The following is a 21,592-nucleotide window of genomic DNA, read 5'->3' on the forward strand; positions in this document are numbered from 1 at the left end:
CTATTAGTACCAGATAATGCATAGTGTAAATAAGTATATTTATATAAATATCTATAGGGGCATATGTGTACAAATATATAGAAATATTCAACTATGGTATGTATGTATGCATGTATAAGTATGTGTGTGAGTATAATTACAGTATATAATAGTAATAATAATAATAATAATAATAATAATAAATACAGGTTAAATGATCAGTGAATGGGGGTAGGACTAAATAAGTTTACACTTCTTCCTACTCCTTTTTTGGCACATATAAATCAAATTAGCAAGTTTTAAAGGATGAAATTCCTTGTTTTGTTTTGTTTTTATTTTCTTAAACTTCTCATGAAGTGTTTCTTTTTTTTTTTTTACATGTACAAAAATAAAATAAATCAAATCAAATCAAATGTGGTCCTGATTCGAATTATCCCGGCATGAATACGCAACCCCCGCTTAGCCAAGCTACTGACTGCCCCGGGACCCCCCCTTCTGGAAGTGACCGACAACAGAGAACTAACTGGGAAAACACCAACGCAAAAGTGCGTGTGGCGCCACCTAGCATCGCGGAGTCGAACGCCATCACTTAATAATCAATTGTCTTCTTGCCCATGTAAACTTGGATTTCTCTGAACCTGCAGTTTAATCCTCAGCTAGATTGTCCCCAATAGCCTGATTTAGATGTTCATGGAACCGCGTGACGTTAACATAAACTTGACCCCGGCAGACCTTCGTGAACCAGGTGTAGATAATGGATGGATGGATGATGGATGGATGGATGGATGGATGGATGGATGGATGGATGGATGTTGTGTTTACAGTCCGCAAAAACTACCCCTATGGCTCAACTTAAAGCAAACTTAAACCTAAAGTTTAGACATTTTGCAAGGTTATTGGAATTTAAACTTGAGAAGAATGAAATGCTGGGAATATGCAACCAATCAGAAACGTTCAACATCTAAAATATTTGGGATGATGTTAAAAGAATACCGTCTCCCTACTAAGGCAGTTTTGGAGGTGAACGGTTTAGACCCTGTTTCCTGCGTCAAGACAGAGGTGTTTGAGGGAAAGGAACCTTTTAAAAGAGCCTGGATGAAAAGGAGTAGTGATGGGCATAAAGCGGAAGATCAATACACTTGGGTTGAGTGTCTGAGACTGTAAGTAATTTGGGTGCATTAGCTTCAGTACATTTACATGCTGTTATAAAACAAATGGTGTTATTGCACTCAAGCTGGACTCAGATAAAAATCTGACTGAAATCAGATCAATCTAAACATCTCTAACACACCCAGATAGTGTGGGAGGTCAGTGCTCCGAGGAAATTGTGCATGAAAACTTAAAAAGAAGTCATGTGTGATGCACACTTTAAAATAAACGGCTATGTGGATGCATCAAGTTGAGTCTCACCATTTTTCAAGTGCCTGTAAACTCAAGACAGGGGCAGAAAATAAGCCTCATAATTGCCCACCTGAGAGCATTACCCTCGCTGGCAGCAATACAAGATACTCTCTGGATATCAAGACTAATGCATTCATGAATTTAAGCAAGTACGGCGCCTGCAAAACCTGAACATGGGCCTTTCTATGAATGTAATATGGGAACGATCTCATTCTAGGAAATAATGTGTTGCCATAGATCCCTCGAGGAGGTCTCTTCCTCTGATTACAGCAACATCAAAGCAGCCTCATCAGAAAGTCTAATGGAGGAACAGCTACTTGACCAGGGAAAAGGACGACAATAGACATACTGGGTATGTGCATATGCATCAGTGACACATGTTCGTTCAGAGGCAGGCGTGAACGACTTTCAGCTGCAGGGTCTTCACAGTAAATATCATACTGAAGAAAGTTCACAATTAAACTGTTTCTTGCAATAAAGACTGTCTCTGTGCTCGTATCTCCTGCCGTAAACTGCTTTATCTCTCTAACTACTTAACACACGCCTGAATGCTCTCTTAACTGCACTCTCTCTGCAATCCACCATGTTTACCGTGCCTTGACTGTCTTTCTCCATCATGAGCCGCTTCGGATTAAAGTGTCTGTTAAATGCGATGTGAGATACTTCTTTGGTGAATTTCAGCAGCTGTTTACAAAATTATCTCTCGATATTAAAACATACAGCCTGACAAAAAAGAGAAAATGTTGTTTTACCACCTTTCGCTTTGATTCAGGGATAATTCAACAAGCGTATGAAAGATTTATCTGAACCTTTCTTTCTAGATGAATACAAGCGCTGTTCTCTACATTGTGGGATACACCCGAACTCTGGTTCCTCAGTACGTCAGGTAGTAGGGATGGGAATCGAGAAACGGTTCTTGTTCAGAAACCGGTTCCCAGTGTTTCAATTCCTTGGAATTGTTTGCAAACGATTCCCTTTTCGATTCCAGTCGGCACGAATGACATCAACACGCCGGTTGCGCAATGTGCCTGAGCCAGCAGTGAATAGTAAACATGGCGTCCAAGCGATACAAACGCTCGAAAGTCTGGTTACATTTCAGTAAAAAAGACGACAACAGGGAAACTTGCAATACTTGCCAAGTGGATATTTCTCCAAAGGGAGGAAATACTGACAGCATCCAATAACGTCACTAACGTCAGCAATTCAGCAGTTAGCATGTCCAATAGCATTGGCTAATAATACAGCAGGAAACTAATTAACTAATGAACACTGCCTATCATATTAGCGCCATTTGCCTCATTGTTGTCCTTTTTTTGCAAATGAGAATCAATAAAGAACCGAATCGTTGAGCAAAATTGAAAATGGAATTGGAATTGTAAAAATCTTATCAATTTAGTCCCTATCAAGTAGTCGGCTGACTTTGTTTTGTGGCCACGTTAAGTAGCCCTGGCGAGTACAACAATAATTGTTCAACTCAACTCATGTGCAGAGTGTGATTTTATGCCAAAATTAATCTCAGAGTAAGCCGTAAGGTCATCGACCACCACTTTCAGTCGACCGTTAGCAGAAAAACACCTCGGTTTTCACCTCATGTCGTGCTTCCCGCGCTTCTCCACCCAGGTGTCTGAAACATACCTCGCATGCGACGAGGGATCTCCAGCAGCGCGTGCCCTGCTTTGAACAGCAACCAGGGTTGCCCGCTGAATATTAACACATCTGGCAGCCCACCCGCGTAATTTTTTATTTTCTACAGTCCAAAAAGGTTAAGTCTACTAATGCTTACCTGGATGCAGAGCTTCAACATAATCCTCCACGGCCAATTCAACCCCTGTTTCACTGGAGTCTCACGGATCAATGAAGGGTCAGAGGAACACTCGGGGGATTACACCAATTTGATTTACTTTTTAAACTTTTCTTTGACGCCAAAAACCATAGAGACCATGTTCTGCTTAAAGGGAACGAGGCCTTAAATCGGTTTATTGCATCAATGATGAAACATCTGCTGGGGACAGATCCACACCTCTGTCTCTGCATATCTTTAAGAAATGATCTGCTGTGAAAGCTGATCAATGTCAGAGCCCAGTCATACACTAACCTCATGTGGTTGTGTTGGTTAATTCATCTGTCTCCTGTCTTCATAATGTGAGAAGTTACATTTAAACCCAACCCTGAACTCGAGATGTCGTCTCTCAGACCTTAACCCAATTAAAAGCCGAAACTGAAAAAACAAAGTGAAAAACTGAAGTGAAGAAATTGTTAAACGATGCTGCTGGTCTCATGAGGGGAAATATCTGGACCTAACAAATAACTTTTGTTTGCACATGGTGCCTGAAAAGAGAAGATGACTAGAGGAAATGCCTAGTGTGTTGTGTCGTGTGTGGGTCTGTTAGTGCACATCCAGGTCATGATCACTGGGACTGATAATGAAAGAATAATTTAACGGGCTGAAAAGATCTGATTGCATCTGAACGTACATGAAGCTTCACATTTACTAATCTACATGCATCTGTGTAAAGTTTCTTTCGTCAACGAAGATTATGACTAAATATCGTCGTCAACAAACCTTTATCACCTGAGGAAAATGAGCCGAGACACCACGAAAATGCTGGTCATGTGACGATAACGATAATTAAATATTTAATGCAATATCGTAGAGGAATAAAAACGAGACTAAAATGTAGATTACAAAATACTAACTATACTAAAATGTGACTTAATTTTCGTTGACCAAAATGAGACGAGACGAAATGTTGTAACAAAGATCCTTAATATACATTTTTTATGTAGTGTCCTCAATCCCAGTCGCTGCAGCGGGGAATCAGATCCAGAAGATGCAGCTGCAGAGTTAGAGGCTGATGCCGTTAACGCAGAGCTCTAGGTTCACGTCCATTAAAAACAAAGTTAAATAGAGACGATCTTTGGATACACTTTCACTACAAAAGCGTGGAAAAGAAAACCGAATGTGAAAAAGATGGGGAGAAATGCGGCCACAAAATCACAGGAAAAAGTAAATAGCTCAAAAGTAAATGTTGTAAACTCAAATTAGAGCATTTTCTGTATCTGGAATGAATGTATTCTTGAGTCTATAAGGTAACAATAACATAATAATAAGATAACCTTGTTTGAATTGTAAAATGGGTTTGGCTAAATACAATCTTTGACTAAAACGAGACTAAAATGGTCCTGGACAAAAATAAGTGGACTAAAATGAGACTAAAATGCTCAGACTTTTAGTCGACTGAAACTTGACACGACTAAAAGGAGAATGAACGTGACTAAAACTAATAAAAACTAAAATGATAGCTTGACCCAAAGACTAGACTAAAACTAAAAAAACAACAGTACATCTGTGGAGGATCCACCTCCAACACAGTCCTACACAGAGGTCTCAAGTAACGAAGTACAAATACTTCGTTACCTTACTTAAGTAGAAATTTTGGTTATCTATATTTCACTGGAGTAATTATTTTTCAGACGACTTTTTACTTTTACTCCTTACATTTTCACACAATTATCTGTACTTTTTACTCCTTACATTTTACAACAGCCTCGTTACTCTATTTCATTTCGGCCTTTAAAAAAAAAAAAAACTATCCAGTTAAATTGCTCCATCCGGATAGAGTGAATTTGGTTGTGGTTGTTTCAGATGTTCTTGTCCAGTTTTGTTCTTACATCCGTTCCCTCAGATTCCTGCAACTAAACTTGGATGTACATTCCAATAAAGGTTAGGATAAATGATAACATGCCTCTGAAGTTTGACTGTTTGCACCATTACAATACTTATAGGCAACTAGTCATCATATCTCCTGCTCTCTGAAACACGTGTTAATGCTCAATAGTACACATATATGGTTCTTTAATATATTTGCATTATACTAAGATGCATTCATTTTCAATGGCTTTTGTCCTTAATGGCTTTTTCCCCCTTACATTACTTTTACTTTTATACTTTAAGTAGTTTTGAAACCAGTACTTTTATACTTTTACTTGAGTAAAAAACTTGAGTTGATACTTCAACTTCTACAGGAGTATTTTTAAATTCTCGTATCTATACTTCTACCTGAGTAATGAATGTGAATACTTTTGACACCTCTTGTCTACACAGTGATTACACAGCTCCTGTCCAGGCTTCATCAAGCCAATGCTGATATCTTACAAAGTCTTGTTTTGCCGTATGTTATCTCTGACCTGTCACAGGGGCCTCGATGTCCAGGAGGTTCTTCTCTGCACGCAAGATTGCAGCGCCCTCTCCTATGAGCCTCAGGGCCACCGATTCCTCCACGCGACCCTCCTTGGTTAGGTGAGCTTTCAGCACGTCCACTTTGGGCTTCCCGTCGCTGTCAAACACCTCTTTAGCTGTCAGCCGGTGACTGGGGGGGAAGGGGACAGCTGCAAGGGTTGGGAGAAAAAAAAGAAAGTAATTAAGGCTTACATCCTTTCAGAACTTATGAACATTGGTGTGTTTTTCATTGACTAAAGAGTTAGTAGGATACACAGTTAATTCTGCTTTTTGATTAGCAGGTACGACCAGGGGACGGACTCCCTGCAGCGGAGGGAGTCAGCGTTCACTCCCTGACGTTTCAGCCCACCCTCGGAGACATCTTACCAGATTGTGCCTAGGATCCGTGAGTCATTTCATTTTCAGTATTTATAACAGAAACCAAACATTTTCAAGTTTGCTTGGCAATATTCTCAACCAATGGGATGACACTCTGACAATGAATCAGAGAACCGAGAAATCTGTTGTTTTAGTAACATTAAAAAGCCTTTCAGATGAGCACAGAGTCGAAATGAAGCCTCTCAGTGGGGTTTAATTTGTAACAGCCTACATGTAAACATGTCCTGTTTTATGTGTTTGAGTGAGACATGGTCTTCGGCGTGGTATTCGGTCACGGTTATTTGAAACAGTCAACCTGCTCCTAACAAGCCCCCCCAGACCTTGGGGCTGCTGATGGCTGGAGCCAGAGATCATTCAAGTCATGTTTTAAATCAAAGCACGATACAATATCCACCAAACAAACAAGCCCTGGTGCCATAGAGACCATTTTTCCACCTAAACAAAACACAATTCCATCATAAACTATATTCCAGTGAAAAACACGTAATCTCAAGTCTGTGACTAATCAGGATCAGGTTTTGCCTCCTCGGACCGTCTCTGCCACCGGTAGGAGCTTTCATAAGAAACACCAAATCAAGTCACCATGTTGGCGAAAGATGCAACCTTTTCTTTGACCGTATAGAGGACTGTCTCAGAAAATTAGAATATTGTGATAAAGTTCTTTATTTTCTGTAATGCAATTAAAAAAACAAAAATGTCATACATTCTGGATTCATTACAAATCAACTGAAATATTGCAAGCCTTTTATTATTTTAAAATTGCTGATTATGGTTTACAGTTTAAGATTAAGATTCCCAGAATATTCTAATTTTTTGAGATAGGATATTTGAGTTTTCTTAAGCTTTAAGCTAGGGCTGGGCGATCGATATATTTTCAAACGCGATATGGTACGAGACAATATCGTTTATATCGATTTTTAATTTTTTTTTTATGATTTTTTTTTTTTAATGATTTTGATATAGCTTATTTTGTGACAAATTGACTTGAATGTTTTATTTGAGATTTGCACAAATGTTTTGTTCTTTGCACAACTGTCAACCTCAGTGGAAAAGTCTGCCTGTTACTGTCTACATTGTATTAATTGCACAGTGTATTTTAATTTAATTGTTATGCAGGAAAGGGATATTGGTTTTATTTTATTCAAGAAGCATTTTTATTCTATATATGCAGGCAGTTTATTTTTATTTCATTTGTTTTATACATTTTGATATTGTGCAGACCTCTGTTAATAAAGGTTCCTGTGTGACATTTGGCACGAGGCTTTGTATTAAAACTGACTGTTTTGTTAAGGGTTTGCCTCAGAAAAAAATGAAGCTAACAGAGATGCTATGCTATAATGCTTTGGGGGAAACCCCAATTAAGGCACAGAAAAAATATCGAGATATATATCGAGTATCGCCATTTAGCTACAAAATATCGAGATATGACTTTTGGTCCATATTGCCCAGCCCTACTGTAAGCCATGATCAGTAATATTAAAATAATAAAAGGCTTGCAATAGTTCCGTTGATTTGTAATGAATCCAGAATGTATGACATTTTTGTTTTTGTAATTGCATTACAGAAAAGTTCTGAGACAGTCCTGTATTATAATGCAGGAAGTGACATGAGTTTGTGAACCGCTATAGAGGTGATTAAATAGAGGCATCAACCATTTAAATCCATAAAAGCATTCCTGAGATATGGCCTTGTGCATATCTCACACAACGATGAGGTCAAGCGATGCAAACAAAGGAGGAATCAACGCATTTAGTGACTTCTCTATCAAATAAAACACGTTTTATAGTTTGAATTCCTGGATGTTGTTTGCATGTGGCAGCAAGACTGGGGATCTGCCTTCATTTAAAACTTCAGTTTGATGACTGTATGAGAAAAAGATGATCTATTGGTGACTAACGGTTGATATAAAATAACAACCACCTCATGTCAATGGCAATAGCTGTTTACACCAAATAAAAGAATGAATGTCCAACTACAGACTTCGATGAGTTTATTATCACTAAAGGTCAAGATCAAATACTCTGTGTGGGTTCTCTGTGGTAATTAGGCCCGTTTTTAATCAATACCATAACGTTCCAGATGACAGATGATATTTGGCATCTCGGCTGGAGTGGTTAAACCTTCCAGACATGAATATTTGTACTATTACTCTTTGCTTTATTCTAACCTACATGCAAAAACAAACACATTTCCCTGCACCTGTTCTGATTCATAATGAACAAAATACTCAAATATGCAGACTTGAAACTTAAATGATTCCAGTGGGCCATTAAAAACCTTCTTTCTTCATGCAACGTAAAAAGTCAACGTGCCTGAATAAATCTTCTTAAACAATACAAGACTGCTGACTCCAGACTGTTATGTGAAGCATCCAGAGATCCCCATCTGGGATAGGATTACCCGAGGCCACGGGCCGGCCTCCCCCGTGAGCACCTGCCGCGCAACTCTCGCCCAGGGGGGCCGGCACCCCGGGGGGCTTTGGACTCCACGGTGGCAAACAAGCACACCCCGCCGGCCCTCTGAGATGCTGCACACACACTGTACGGAGACTTGTGTAAGCCGTTATGAGGCTGTAACGTATTTTTCAACCTGAGCAGAAAGTCGGGGGGGGGGGGGCGGGGCTCTGCTGTGAGTGTGACAGCTGGGTTGGGAGTCTGCAACATGATTATGTAACAAATAACACAGATGATGATTAAAATCGGCCTTCGGGCTTGTTCAGGAATAAATGGAAGTATTCTTTTGGATATAATTTCTTAACAACGGTCTCTGTAGGCTTTTCCTCTAAAGCCACTCTGCATTACCACTTCTGACCACATGGGAGCATAAAGACCTGATGGGAATGATCTTGTGATACCAGTTTGCCTCACTAAAAGTGGACTTTGTTGTCTCTTATGCTAGGTGCTGCTCCCATGTGGTCAGAAGCGGCATTGCTACATATTAGTGATGCACCGATTGTTCGGTAACCGAAATTGTTCGGCCGAAAATGGCAAAAAAACACTTTCGGTGTTCGGTGGAATAAGTGGGAAAAAAAACGAACAATTAATAACGGCGTTGTAATATAAGGAAATAGACTGGCCGCTCCGTAACTGTTGCGCACCACATAAATTGTTGGCCAACCAAAAACTAACCACATAAGAATTTTACCAACATTCACCAGCAGGTGGAACCAAAACAACATGAATCAATCTATTACAGGTGCGTTTAGATGACGAAATCAAACAGATAAAAGAGCGTGGAGTGAAGTGGTGCGGTGTAAACATGTCAGCAGTGTGGAAGTATTTTAGAGTGGCAAAGAATAATACAAGAATGGCTGTTTGCAATGAATGTTCTGCTCAAATATCTAGAGGGGAAACATCTGCAAAGTCTTTCAGCACTACAAGTTTGATTTATCATTTGAAATGATAAAAAACCCTGAGCACTTTAATGCATTTTTATTGTTTTAAGGCCTATGTTACAATGTTCAGTCAGTTAAGCCTAACGTAAGCTCAAAGATGGCCAAAAAATGTATTTTGCTAATTTATTTATTTTAAGTTATTGTTCTTTGCTGGTATAATGTCTGCTGGAATATTTAAGAAATGCTGGGAAATTAAAACATGTTCATTTTTTTATCTTCAACAAATGTTTTCTACCTTGTAATTTTGTAAAAGATTTTTTTCTTTTAAAAGCATGCCTAAGTCAAATTTATTTGATTTATGCAATGGTGAAAAAATTGGCAAAATAAAAAAAACTGCGAAGAACCATGTTCGGTATTGTTCGGTATTTGGCCAAGTGTTTATTATTATTTTCGGTTTCGGTTTCGGCCACAAATTTTCATTTCGGTGCATCACTACTACATATAGTGGCTTTAAATAAATGCAAATACGTTGCTTTTGTTACTAACTATGCCAACTGATGAAGATGAAAAAATACCAGGAAGGAGCTCAAGGTCCGGCGACTCCTTTGCTACATCTTTAACTGTCAGGATGACGTATATTTATATGTTACTTCTCACCTGAACCATCTTTAACCATCAAAGCTTTCAGACTCAAAGAAATAATGCTGGTCATTGGACAAGCGATTGCCTTAAAACTCATCCTGACGTTCCATGAATTTGGGGCGAGAACAGATAAACTCAAACATCGATGTTAGAATGACCACCCGCTGTGGGTTTTAAGAGCATATACTGTACATACGTTTATATTGAGTTTCGCTGGCTTTCTTGATAAAGACAGTTCGACCGTGTTCGGCTGTCAGATGGGTCAAAGGTCACATACAGACAGGTTTATTCTTAGCCCACATCGTTAGCTAATTAAGCCTTACGGCAATGACAGGTAAACTTATAAAGTGATATAGGACAACTTTGCTGGACTTGAGTTGGAAGTTTGTCAGTCTAACCTTCTTTACTTTCAAAGAATGAGCGCTAATTGTTAAAGTGTTACCATGGCGACAGGTAAGTGGTTATATTATTCCTACAGCTTGAGTGACACGGCAGGAGTAACCACAGATCGTTCAGACATAAGTTAGCTGCATCGTTATTTGTGTCTATGTTGGGGGTGTTGGCAGGGTAAAAGTATCTTCAGGTTGAAATACCTACTGATGTCACGAAAGTGATAACGAAGTAATATTACGGACGATACTGAACCGGAGTCCTACGCCTGAGACTTCTCATTACTTTGCTTTTTAATTTGTAAGGAATAATGATGAAATAAAAGGTCCAACTTATTATCCTTGAGGAAAATTCAGTGGTAGATACTAGTCTGGTCGTCACTCTGCTTACGTCACGTGCTTTGGTCGTCTCATTGGTTGCGTGCCTTTCCAATGATGCCTGGAGCTATCGTTGGTGCTGTCCCCAGGAAATCAAAGTAAAGTCCAAAGGAAACGGAATAATTCGGGGGAAAGAATTGAGATAGCTGGTCAGGTAAGGTACAACTACAGAGTATAACTACATGAAACGTACTGTTATCCTGCTGTGATACCCTGTAAGTTAAAATATAGCGATGCACTTGTTATATAAAAGAGTCAGTGGCTTTTTTACTGACAGTTTTTTTACAGGGAAATCTTGTTACAACACACGTTTCAAGGGAAAGTGAAAGTTGCGATGATAATTTGATTAAGTTAGTTCATGAAGTCTGCCTATGATCTTTCCGAGCTTCCATGGATGGATTCAATCACAGCCAGGGAGTTGACCGGAGGAGATGTAAGCGAGCCACATCTGCCCATAGCGAGCTGCCAAAACATTATATATTCTGAAATTCAATTACTAAAGAATAACATTAGAAATGTTGACATAATATATAAAAAGGCCATGTGGACGCGCTTGTGCTTGTTGGCAGGCTGGCAGCCTCTCAACACATCACTCCTCTGTTTCCAGGAGTTGTGACAATGGAAACACTGTGAACTTTCCTCTTGTGGAATTTCTAACAGCCCTCTTATTAACAAGAGTAACAGCCACCTGTGCCAAAACATGGCACATTGTAATGTTAGGTTTGTCGTCTATAGAAAAAGGTGATACTTCCATGATGAAAATGAAAAGCTGGGAGCTTAGGAAAAAGACTGACACGGATTAACGAGTTTGTAAAGGATAGAAAACACTGTTGTTTTTCGCTTTATGGGACAAAGAAAGTACATAGTGGGATGGAGTCAAAGGTAAATATCTCTGCTTTAAATCCGCCTATACCAGCAGTAACCAAGGCCGCATGTTTTTCCAAATAATCCTGTGCATTTATCCGTCCTTTCACATAGGGCTTCATGCTTGTGAGATCATAAACCGACCCGCCGTGATCCAGAGCCCAGTGTGACTCAGAGATGGTCTCCATTAGCTGGTCGCTCTTGCCTTCATTAATTTTACTATTCATCTGTTCCTTTTTGTTATGCAACTGGGAAATTGGGCTCCAGCCATAAGTCTAACATGAGAGAGAAATGATGAGAGAGGGAACATGGGAAAAAAAACAAAAAAACATGCAGTTTGATTTAACTTTCTGGAGTAATTTGTCTCAGATTAACATTGTAATTTCCCAGCTACAAATTAAAGCCATCCATCAGACATTAACTTTAAGACCTAATAAAGCAGTGAATGGCCAGAGGCTGGGCTTAATAAGCTTTGTTTTAGTTTATTTCATGGAAGGATACTGTCCTGCGTCGGTCAGGTTAATAGCAACAATTAATGAGGTTTTGAACATGTCAAGCCTCAGCTTGTCAGCCACTTTCGTACGTGCTGTGAGCGCGAGAGGATATATCACAGCGCTGACTCTCAGGTGTGATTTTGCTTTCTGACATCTTCCCCACCGTCTGCAGCACATCCGAAACTGTCAAGAAGCAGTGGGAAAAATGCGCAGTTTGAAATGTTGAGATTTGTGTAGTTCAGAGCTAACACAAGCTCTCTGAGGACCGAGACGGCGGGAAGCGTGCTGTCGTATGTAACTGATAGATCCCTTTAATTGGGGAAAGTGAGACAGACTGGTGCACGGCTCACCAACACACGGCTCCATTTAGTAGAAAACATGCACTGCAACCGGGAGTCTGACCCGATCTGACAGTTCAGGTGTCTACATGTCCTATCTTCCTTCCTGGCACCTACCATTACATGAGCACAGCAATGTTTGGCAGTATTGAGGGAAAAAATGTAACGGAAATGTAAAAAAGCAAAGTGAAATACTGCTAATTATCAAAGCAATACCTGTGTCGCACATCAGCTTGGTTTCCATTAGAGTTATTACAATACCAACACCGGTATCGTAAATACTTGTAGATACTTCCAAAAAAATAAGGGTATTGGTGAATGTTTACATCTATGCATCATCCAATACCATGCGTCAAGTTATTTCGAGCTGGAAAATCCAAGCAGGAAAACTGTGACATACTTCTCATGCGAGGCTGTGGTTTCCAGACTAGAACCAGAACAACAGCGTGCAAAAAACTGCAGGATTCATTGTCCTTGATGACCAGCTCCTGTTGCTCATTAAAAATGTTCACTGTGTAATTGAACATCTGGAGTCACGGTAGTTTCCCACATCTGGAACGCAACTCTTAAAAACGCTCTATATTTAGTAGTGATGCTGTATCTGACGTTCCCAATCTCGTTGTAAATACTGTACAATGACAATAAAGGTAACTAAGCAAAAACTAAAAGCAATGGTATCAGTGCAGCACTCAGTATTGGCCAAAACCCAAGGATTAGGTTTGGGAAAGAAAGAATTTTATGCCAAAACATCTGTATTTCTATGCACTGGCAAGGCAAATTAGAAAATCTTTTAAATACTTTTAAATGAGGCATTAAAATATGCTTATTTTGAACTAACTAAGCTCAAGTGCCTTCACAAGAAAAGCTGCTCATGGTTGTATAAACAGAAATGTAGTTACAAATCAAACTTGGACAGAGAAGACACAACACAATTAGTTGATTTGGCCAAGTATTACAGAAAAGAAATTGAGAAATGTGGAAAAATGGAGGAATTCTTTTGTAATGTGACTATTCTTTCATGCCTGCAAATAAATGCTGGTCATGTTTGTTTGTCTGGCATCCTTTTCATCTTTGAAGTCCATTAGGAATATTTTCAATTTATATTTAGTTTATTTTTACTGTGTAATTTGCCTAAATATTGCCTAAATGAAAGATTTGTAAATGCAAATGTGCTCATTATAAACGTAGAAGACCTCATTGTTGTGAAACCACATGCTCGTACGGCAGATGTCATTAGTGCACGGTACGCTGCCGTGGAAGGGAATGTGATGAAAAATCAGAATCATACATCATTAAACTTCTGATTTCCATCATCAATCCTGTTAGATACTGAAAATGCACAGAGAAAATCAGCGACAACACGTTACAAATAGGATGAGATATTTACTTTGAGGTGTAAAAACGCGGTGACTCAGTGTTGTGCATGCAGGGACCCGGAGCTTTGTGAAGCTGAAGTGGCGTTGCTGCTTTAACCTACGGAGGTGTTGCGTTACCAACCTGCTGGCAGTGTTGTTTTTATTTCTAGTATTAGATACAGTAAACCGTTGTGTTGAGGCTCAAAACCCCCTGTAGGTGCTGTTATGTCCTCAGTAAAACTCTGGAGATGATACGAGAATCAATAAAGAATCGGATCAATAACCAGAAAGCTATAAAATCGTATGAAGTCCCATCCTGAGACAATGACATGTGGAGTTGCCATCTGATTAATGGAAATCGATGTAAAAGGAGTTTATCTTGGACAAAACAGATCAATGGTCCGAACCCTCTCATTGTGGAGGTTTTTTTTGTTGCCTTTTTTTTTTTACTTAAAATTGAAGAATATGGTTTAATTAGTGGAGCAAACCCTGGAAACGAGGAGTAGTAAACGTAAAACACACAGGCAGCTCTGGTAACAGCATCCATACAGCACTATAATCACACACACATGAGGTCGTCTGCTGATGTATTCAGATTTTAAATATTCTATTTCAAATCAGAAAAACCACCATGTTCATGGTAAGAAATATTGTGCAAATATTCCTCTGATTCCAGTACCGTCACCCTAAATGCTGCATTGTAGTGGTTCTCCAATCTGACCTCATGAAACAGCTGACATTGCATGATGCAGCGAGACTTCCTCCCCCCTTCCACCATACGAGCCACATCCACCACTTCCCTGGTGCTGGGGCTCAGCATGACTGCGGGAAATCTCAGCGTGACCGACGAGGACTTGAGGATGAACAAAGACACGTGACGTCATTTCATATATGGTAATTCGACCGCGCGGACATATGTTATTATGCAAAGGCCGTGTAATGTCGGATCTCAAGTGTGATACCAATCTACAACTTTGCTTCCTTAGTCGCACAAAGCGGCAGTCACTGTTGGTCCCAACCATTTGCCTCTGTAAAGGACAGTGGTGCGCTCTTTGTCCCGAGGCGAGGGCAAGTGGCGGGCAGCACAAGCAAGATCTCTGAGTAATGAATCAAGTGGAAACTCACTATCTGATTAAATGGTACATAAATACCAGTTGCTAGGTAAGACAGCACAGGCTAAGTGGAGAGGCATGCAGCGGTGCTCGTTTGAACAATCACCGCCACAAAGAAACACACGAGAGCATGCTCCAGAAGCAGAAAACGGGATTAAACAACATATGATGATGCAGAGATGCATTTTAAAGAAATCAATCAAATGCCTGTTAGATACGAGGCCCCCTCTGTGTGTACGGTATGCACTAAGGACGGCCGCCAACAGTTGAGCAGGGCGCTGGGAGCGTGCAACTCTCTCCACTGATAGTCGGCTTGTTAATTAAATTACATATGGCAGCGAATTAGAGTGGGATAGGAGAACAGGATTAACTGAATGCATGCGCTTCTGTGGGTGGCGACAAAGAAAGGACATACTGTACACCAGAAAAACTCCTCAACTTCAGTTGTCATGTAGCAGCGGCGTAATTGCTTCATTATTGCACCATTTGGTCCATAGGGAAGCTGATTACCTGACATGCATAATGCAAAAGATTGAGATCATGTGGCTCTCTCTCCTGACAAACATCCCACACATTATTTTCACATGTTCATACATTATTTGCTATATAGTCTGCTTCGCAGACAAAACAGGATGGTTTGTCTGCCAGGAATCTGATAATAACTGTAACTGTAACCAGTTATTTCTTATGTACAGTAGCACTCCTTAAAAAAAACAATGAATTTGATCACAGATTATAGCTACAGAACAAAATAAGGTCACACAATAGAAATGGGATACGATTAAGGCTGCTTGCTGCGTCTACGATTTAAAGAGATGCCACTTTCAGACGATGCAGTTCTATTGTTTGGATCGCTGCAGTTTCCACCTGGTGTTTTTTAACACGCTTCAGTAACACCAAAAGATAAACCACAACCCGTGAAGGGGTTATTATTATGTGTAAAAACAGAACGTAACTATTGATGAATCTCTTTATCCCATATCTTATTAGCAATCGTACCTAAAAAACATATAAAATGTGAAGAATTTGTCAATTTCATGAAAAGAATTGGCTTGAAAATTGAAGTTGGGTAGAAAAAATGGCCAGGTTGGTGATATATAAATAATGCAGCGTTGCTCAAAAGTAAAACTGGGCAGAGGTTCAGCAGACTGCAAAGACTGAATATCCCATCATCATAATATCGACAAAAGATTCAGAGAACTCTGTGCATAAAGTGACGAGGATGAAACTCAATATCAGACGCCCATGATCTTTGTCTTTGACGTGACCACTGAATAAAAATCTGATATTATTCAGTAATCACTGAAGACATACACGTAACAAGGAGACGTGAAACAGGGACGACGCTCATTTAAAGTGGTCAGATGAACAGAAATCTTGAATTCTGATTCCCAGCAGCCTCTTTAAATTCATCACAAGTTTGAACATTTTAAATTCCACCACCACTGCTGAAAAGGTTTATAGGGGTCAGGCCGGGTAGTCTTGTGCAGGTGTCCATTTCATCAAGCACAACATTCAATACAACATATATAAAACAAAATATGCTCCCATCCAGGCATATTTTTCAGGGAAGGTCTTGGATCCTACAGCAAGACAATAGAAACCCACATTTAAAGGGTCTGCCTGCTGAACTGGCGCGCCTGCAGTCCAGACCGTTCACAGGCTGGAAATATCCCGTGCAATAATGAAAGAAAATAAAAAAAACTTAGGTTAAAAACCTCCAAGAACATCAATGGAGATGCATAAAAAAACAAAACAAGATACAGGGATGTCCTTGTGGATAGGAGGGGCCTTTTAATACAACACAGCTTATAAACTAACATACAGTATCAATGTATTCAGAAAGGAATAAAACAAAAGTCAATTTAGGAGCATTATTAACATTAACAAAACTTGCCCACACTAAAACAATTTTATTTTTTATTTATTTAACCAGGTAAGTCAGTTGAAGACAGTTTCTCGTTTACAATGACGACCAGGGCAAGAGGCAGACAAAAGAGTCAAGCACATACATAACAAGCTACTCCCTTGTCAGTACATCCCTGTTACTGAAGTCTGGTTCACTCAAACCTTGTGTTAGAAAGTGTTTCATGACGCCACCGTCCAGCGACTCCGTGTCAGCGTCGATCAGTGACCTGCTGGATTGTGTTTCAGGTTGGTGATGTCACAGCGAGTGGGTTGAGGGCTAGCTTTCTTCCGTTCAGATTTTGGTTGGGATCAGACTTCCCTTACAAAGTATATTATAAAACGAACAAGTCCTACAGAACATCACAGGTATTATACCTTACAATAAAGAAATATTTTAATACTTAAGCTCTTTCCGTAAGAGTTGAATCTTCAGAGAAGCTGCCATCCTTTCTTTTAGATTAGCCGAAAATCCTATTACGGTAGTTATTATTCTCATCAAAAGAGGAATATTATAGTCTGATTTATCACCACTTATAGAATAAAAATAATCTGAAATGCTGCTTCATGAGGCCATTTACAAGCAGCTTCTGCAGAGCTGATGGATGTGCTGATATCTTAAGGGTGAATCTCACATTTGCACATTCGTAACCACAAAATCCTTCATGTATAACGATCGAAGTCAACCCCGAGACCATAAAAGAAACATCCGACCGGTGAAGACAAGGCCAGAGATTCACACAACCTGCAGGCTTTTGAACTAATGGTGAAAAGTTCAGAAACCATGCCTGAACAAAACGGTTACATCTATGTGCCGCTGATGATGATGGTGAAGGTGGGAACGGAGAGTGGAGCCAACAACCTTTACTCTGCAAGCGGTACGGTAAGTAAAAAGGTGTCTTGCATGCACCCGAGGAAATAAAAAATGCAAAGCGGGTCTGCACAGACGTTCAACAAATACTGACACGGACCTGTATCCAAGACAGATACCATTGCATTTAGACGGCTGCTCCTAGAGCTCAGCAAACATAGAGGCTAAAATATCTAATCATTTTTGCTGGTGCTTCAACCATTACTCTCTGGAATTAATAATTCACACTATTTTACAGATCATTTTCCGCCATATGATTCGTGTGATTGCGCCCACTTCAGCCTATAGCTGCGCTCAGCTGCAGCTCTTATGGCCATAAGTTTAGTTTAAAGCCATCAGTGGACTATTTCTGCACTTAACAGAGCTGTTGACCACTGCCATCATCTGCTGCAGGGATATAAGCGTTGACAAACAGGAGTGCTATTAGATTAAAAGAAAAAAAGAAAGTGAGTAACGGGGGTTGCCAAGGAAACAGTGCTGTAGAGTCTCAGCCTTAATCTTTCATCCATCAAAAAATTGACTTAAAAAAAAAAATTAGTTGCCAGCTGCATGCTCCAATTTGCATAGAGTCATACATATTCTGCTTTTAAAAGGTTGTATTTCGGCATGATGTGTTTGCATACCGAAAACACGAATGTGATGTTGCATCTGACAGCTGTTCTCTGCAGGAATATGTGTCTCTTTCTCCGTAGAGGATCCCATCCATGACAATACAAGAGATGCACGTTAATAGGAGAGACGGGCCGTGCAGTCGGCGGGGCCGACGACACATCCAGGACCCGCGTTCATGCTGTCATGGCTGTCAGGGTTATCAGAGGCCACTGAGCTCTGAGAGCGAGCAGCCCACTGCAGGGCTTTGGAGACCTGGGCCGCAGCAGCGTCAACGTGAGTGACAAGCAAATGTTGATCCGCAGGACTTTAAAAAAAACCGGAAAAGTTGACCGTATTTGTAGAAGGAGTTGACTTTGACTACGTCTCTAATTAGTGAGGTCCGGACCAGGGTGTGGGAGGGGGCGGGAGGGAGCGAACGCGAGGATGGATGAATGTAGATGCCTGTTCGGGGCGGGCGGATGGGGATCGGCGGGGAACGCTGTGGCGAGGCTTGACGGGGCGTTTTCTGAGGGATGTCCGCGCGCTGTATTTTCTTTGGCTATGTGGTGAGCCGTCGGATCAATGGGTGCACCGAGAGGCCGCCAGGGACTCGGATCACAGCGACTACAGTCATTCGGAGCTGGTCTGGGTGGAGAGCGTGAGTCAGGGAGAGCAGCGAAAGATCAAATCAGTGACATAAAAATGCATCGAACTGGATGAATAAAAAAAAAAAAAAAGAAGAGAGCATCTATAGATCTATTAAATGCCTCCTCTCCCTGCCTCGCCGTCAACTGATGGGACGTCCCTGCAGATTTACAATTCTTACAGCATTTTTTGACCACAGCGAATGAGACGCCAGGCCCTGATGACAGACTGTCAAGTCAGTTCAGTGTCTGCAGAGCTGCATTAAACACTGACACAGTAAAAGAGCCATCACTTCTTCTCCAAGGCAAAATGCCCAGTGTATAGAAAGCAACCTATTACACTTGTTTGTGGCATAATTCTCAATTTTTATCACTTTGCTGATGGATGGATTTGTTTCTATACTTATATGGTGATACAACGTGCCTTCGTTGGGAATGCTCTTATAGTGGTGTTACCATCTAAATAGGTGCATAGCAATGCTATGCTATTAATCCTATATGATTTAATAAAGTTAATTTTGTCTATGGATTACAATTTCATTTGCTAGTTCTTTTTGTCAGACAAATCATTTAGGTTTTTTTAATCACCTGACATGTTCCGGCGATCCTTTCGCCTTCATCAGAGTCATAAGATAGCGTGTGGGACCCGTCATTTATCAGCTGATCTTGACAAAAAGAACTGGCAAATGAAATTACAAATGCTATAAATCTCAGAATTGGCATCAGCAAATAATCAGGGGTAACAAAAAAATGAATAAGGTTCGTGCACTACTTTTAACACGATATTTTTGACTGAATTTTTCCTATATGACATTAAGAGCGTAAGAAGTTGCCGGGTAAAGCTTCTCACGGTTGCTTTTCTCAACAACCGTGACATCTTTGTCCCTCAATGAAAGTGAAAATAATTAATGGGAAAAAAAACAGATTGTTACCCCTTCAAGGAGGGAGGGATGGATGTGAGTGAAGTGAAATATTAGAGGCAGTACAAGCTCCAACACCGGTTCATCTAAGGTGTGGAGCGCCAAGAGACCGGCGGGAACAGAGAAAACAGTTAAAGTCAAATCCCTTATGGACTTCCAGGTCTGCTGAGGCGATATCACTCTGGTATTGTCTGAACGCCGCTCTGACAGGCCTTGAAGAAGACACACACCCCCCCCCCGACCCTCCTCTTCCTCCACAATGCCACGACACAGGATTAGCTTTAATAAGAGAAGTCGCTGTAATCAGCTTTGGAAGCATAGCGAAGACGGAACAATGGAGGAGGCTGAATGGATCCGGAGGACGGGGGGCCGCGGCGGCGTGATGAGCTGCATGCAGGTGATTTCAGGGACGGGAACCTGCGGCGCACAGCAGCCAGATAAACCTGTGTAATCCCGTGTTGCAGACTGGGCCTGAAAGATTGCTGTAATGACGTGATACAGATGTAGAAACAATAGGAAACACTAATGGCTTCATTTATCTTTTTAAGTTACTTTCAGTAGGAGCGGACAGCGTTTTTCCTCCCATATTTAGTATTAAGTGCTGTTTCTTGGCAATTGGACACCGAGAGAACGCTACCCGTATAATTGTTCAAACCAGTGAAAATTTAATCTCTCTAATCCCTCATTTATCCCCTTCTTTGATTATTTTTTTCTCTTGTTGCTTGGAGAAGGAGCCAGCACCGAAGCAACGGGAGGCGAGCAACATGCATGCACGCCTGTCACAATGATTACTGATGGCATATATGTGAAGTAATATGATCGTGCCTGCATAATAATCAAAATCATTTCCTTTCACTCATGTGAAAACAGCTGAGTGGTACCGAGAAAATGTCACATTTCCATATTCTTTTACGTTTTATAACAGCTGATTGACAAGCTTAAATTTCATAATGGTGCTCTACCCAGTGCACAAAAGATGCATGTACATGCTGCAGGCCAGATGGCTGCCGGTATTTCTATTATTTGTACTGCTCTCAAATGCAAACATTAAAGAGACGTGACGTAACATCAGATACCTAATTCATCATCCGTTTTTCTCTGTGCTGGTTTTTGTAGAAAGTTTGTCACGGATGAATAGGCTCGAGTCGCTACAAATATGAGCACAAGTGGGTTGTCCTCCAGCTGTTTCTTAAAAAGCAAAGACAGCCCTAACACTTAGTTATGTAACTATCTTTCTTTTCCTATCTTACCTTATTACTTTCTTTTTTTTCAGCTCCTATATTGTTTTTTTATAGATTTTATTTTGTTTCTATTTCGTTGTTAATTACCATTTATTCTGATTATTTAACTTTTTTTTTTCCCTCTTGCATTTTATTTAAATTTTTTTTATTCAAGCTTTGTATAACATGGGTACAGATGTAAAACTGAAAAAAGAAAGCAAACGATATGTTTGATTGTATTATGTTGCTGATACTGAAATAAAAACTTAAAAAAAGTTTAAAAAAAAGTTAAAAAAAAAAAAAAAAAAAAGCAAAGACAGAAAACTCATTATTGTAAACTGTCATCCTTGGACACTTGGAATAACCTCTTAAAGTCTGTGATGTCCAGATTTGACATTTTCACAGGTCGTAAAAGCTCCAATTTGAACATTTTCCTCAGAGGATCAGACGGCGGAGGGCGGGACCGGTGGACATGTTTTGGTTGTGCGCTGGACAAAAACCCAGCCCTGCACTTGACAGGACCAGCTTTGTGTGCGT

General features: G+C 40.2%; 1 protein-coding gene across 9 annotated transcripts in view; it reads right to left on the reverse strand.

The window, feature by feature from the left end:
* The window catches only part of LOC133420633 (protein phosphatase 3 catalytic subunit alpha), a 96,662-nt gene that overhangs the window by 59,692 nt on the left and 15,378 nt on the right, over positions 1–21,592 (reverse strand). For all 9 annotated transcript variants that reach the window (XM_061710377.1, XM_061710375.1, XM_061710376.1 and 6 more), the window contains exon 2: positions 5,569–5,769. In XM_061710377.1, the coding sequence (XP_061566361.1) occupies positions 5,569–5,769 (201 nt within the window). The remainder of the gene's footprint in view (positions 1–5,568; positions 5,770–21,592) is intronic.

This window comes from Cololabis saira, chromosome 20 (genome assembly GCF_033807715.1).
Source record: "Cololabis saira isolate AMF1-May2022 chromosome 20, fColSai1.1, whole genome shotgun sequence".
NCBI classification, from domain to species: domain Eukaryota; kingdom Metazoa; phylum Chordata; class Actinopteri; order Beloniformes; family Belonidae; genus Cololabis; species Cololabis saira.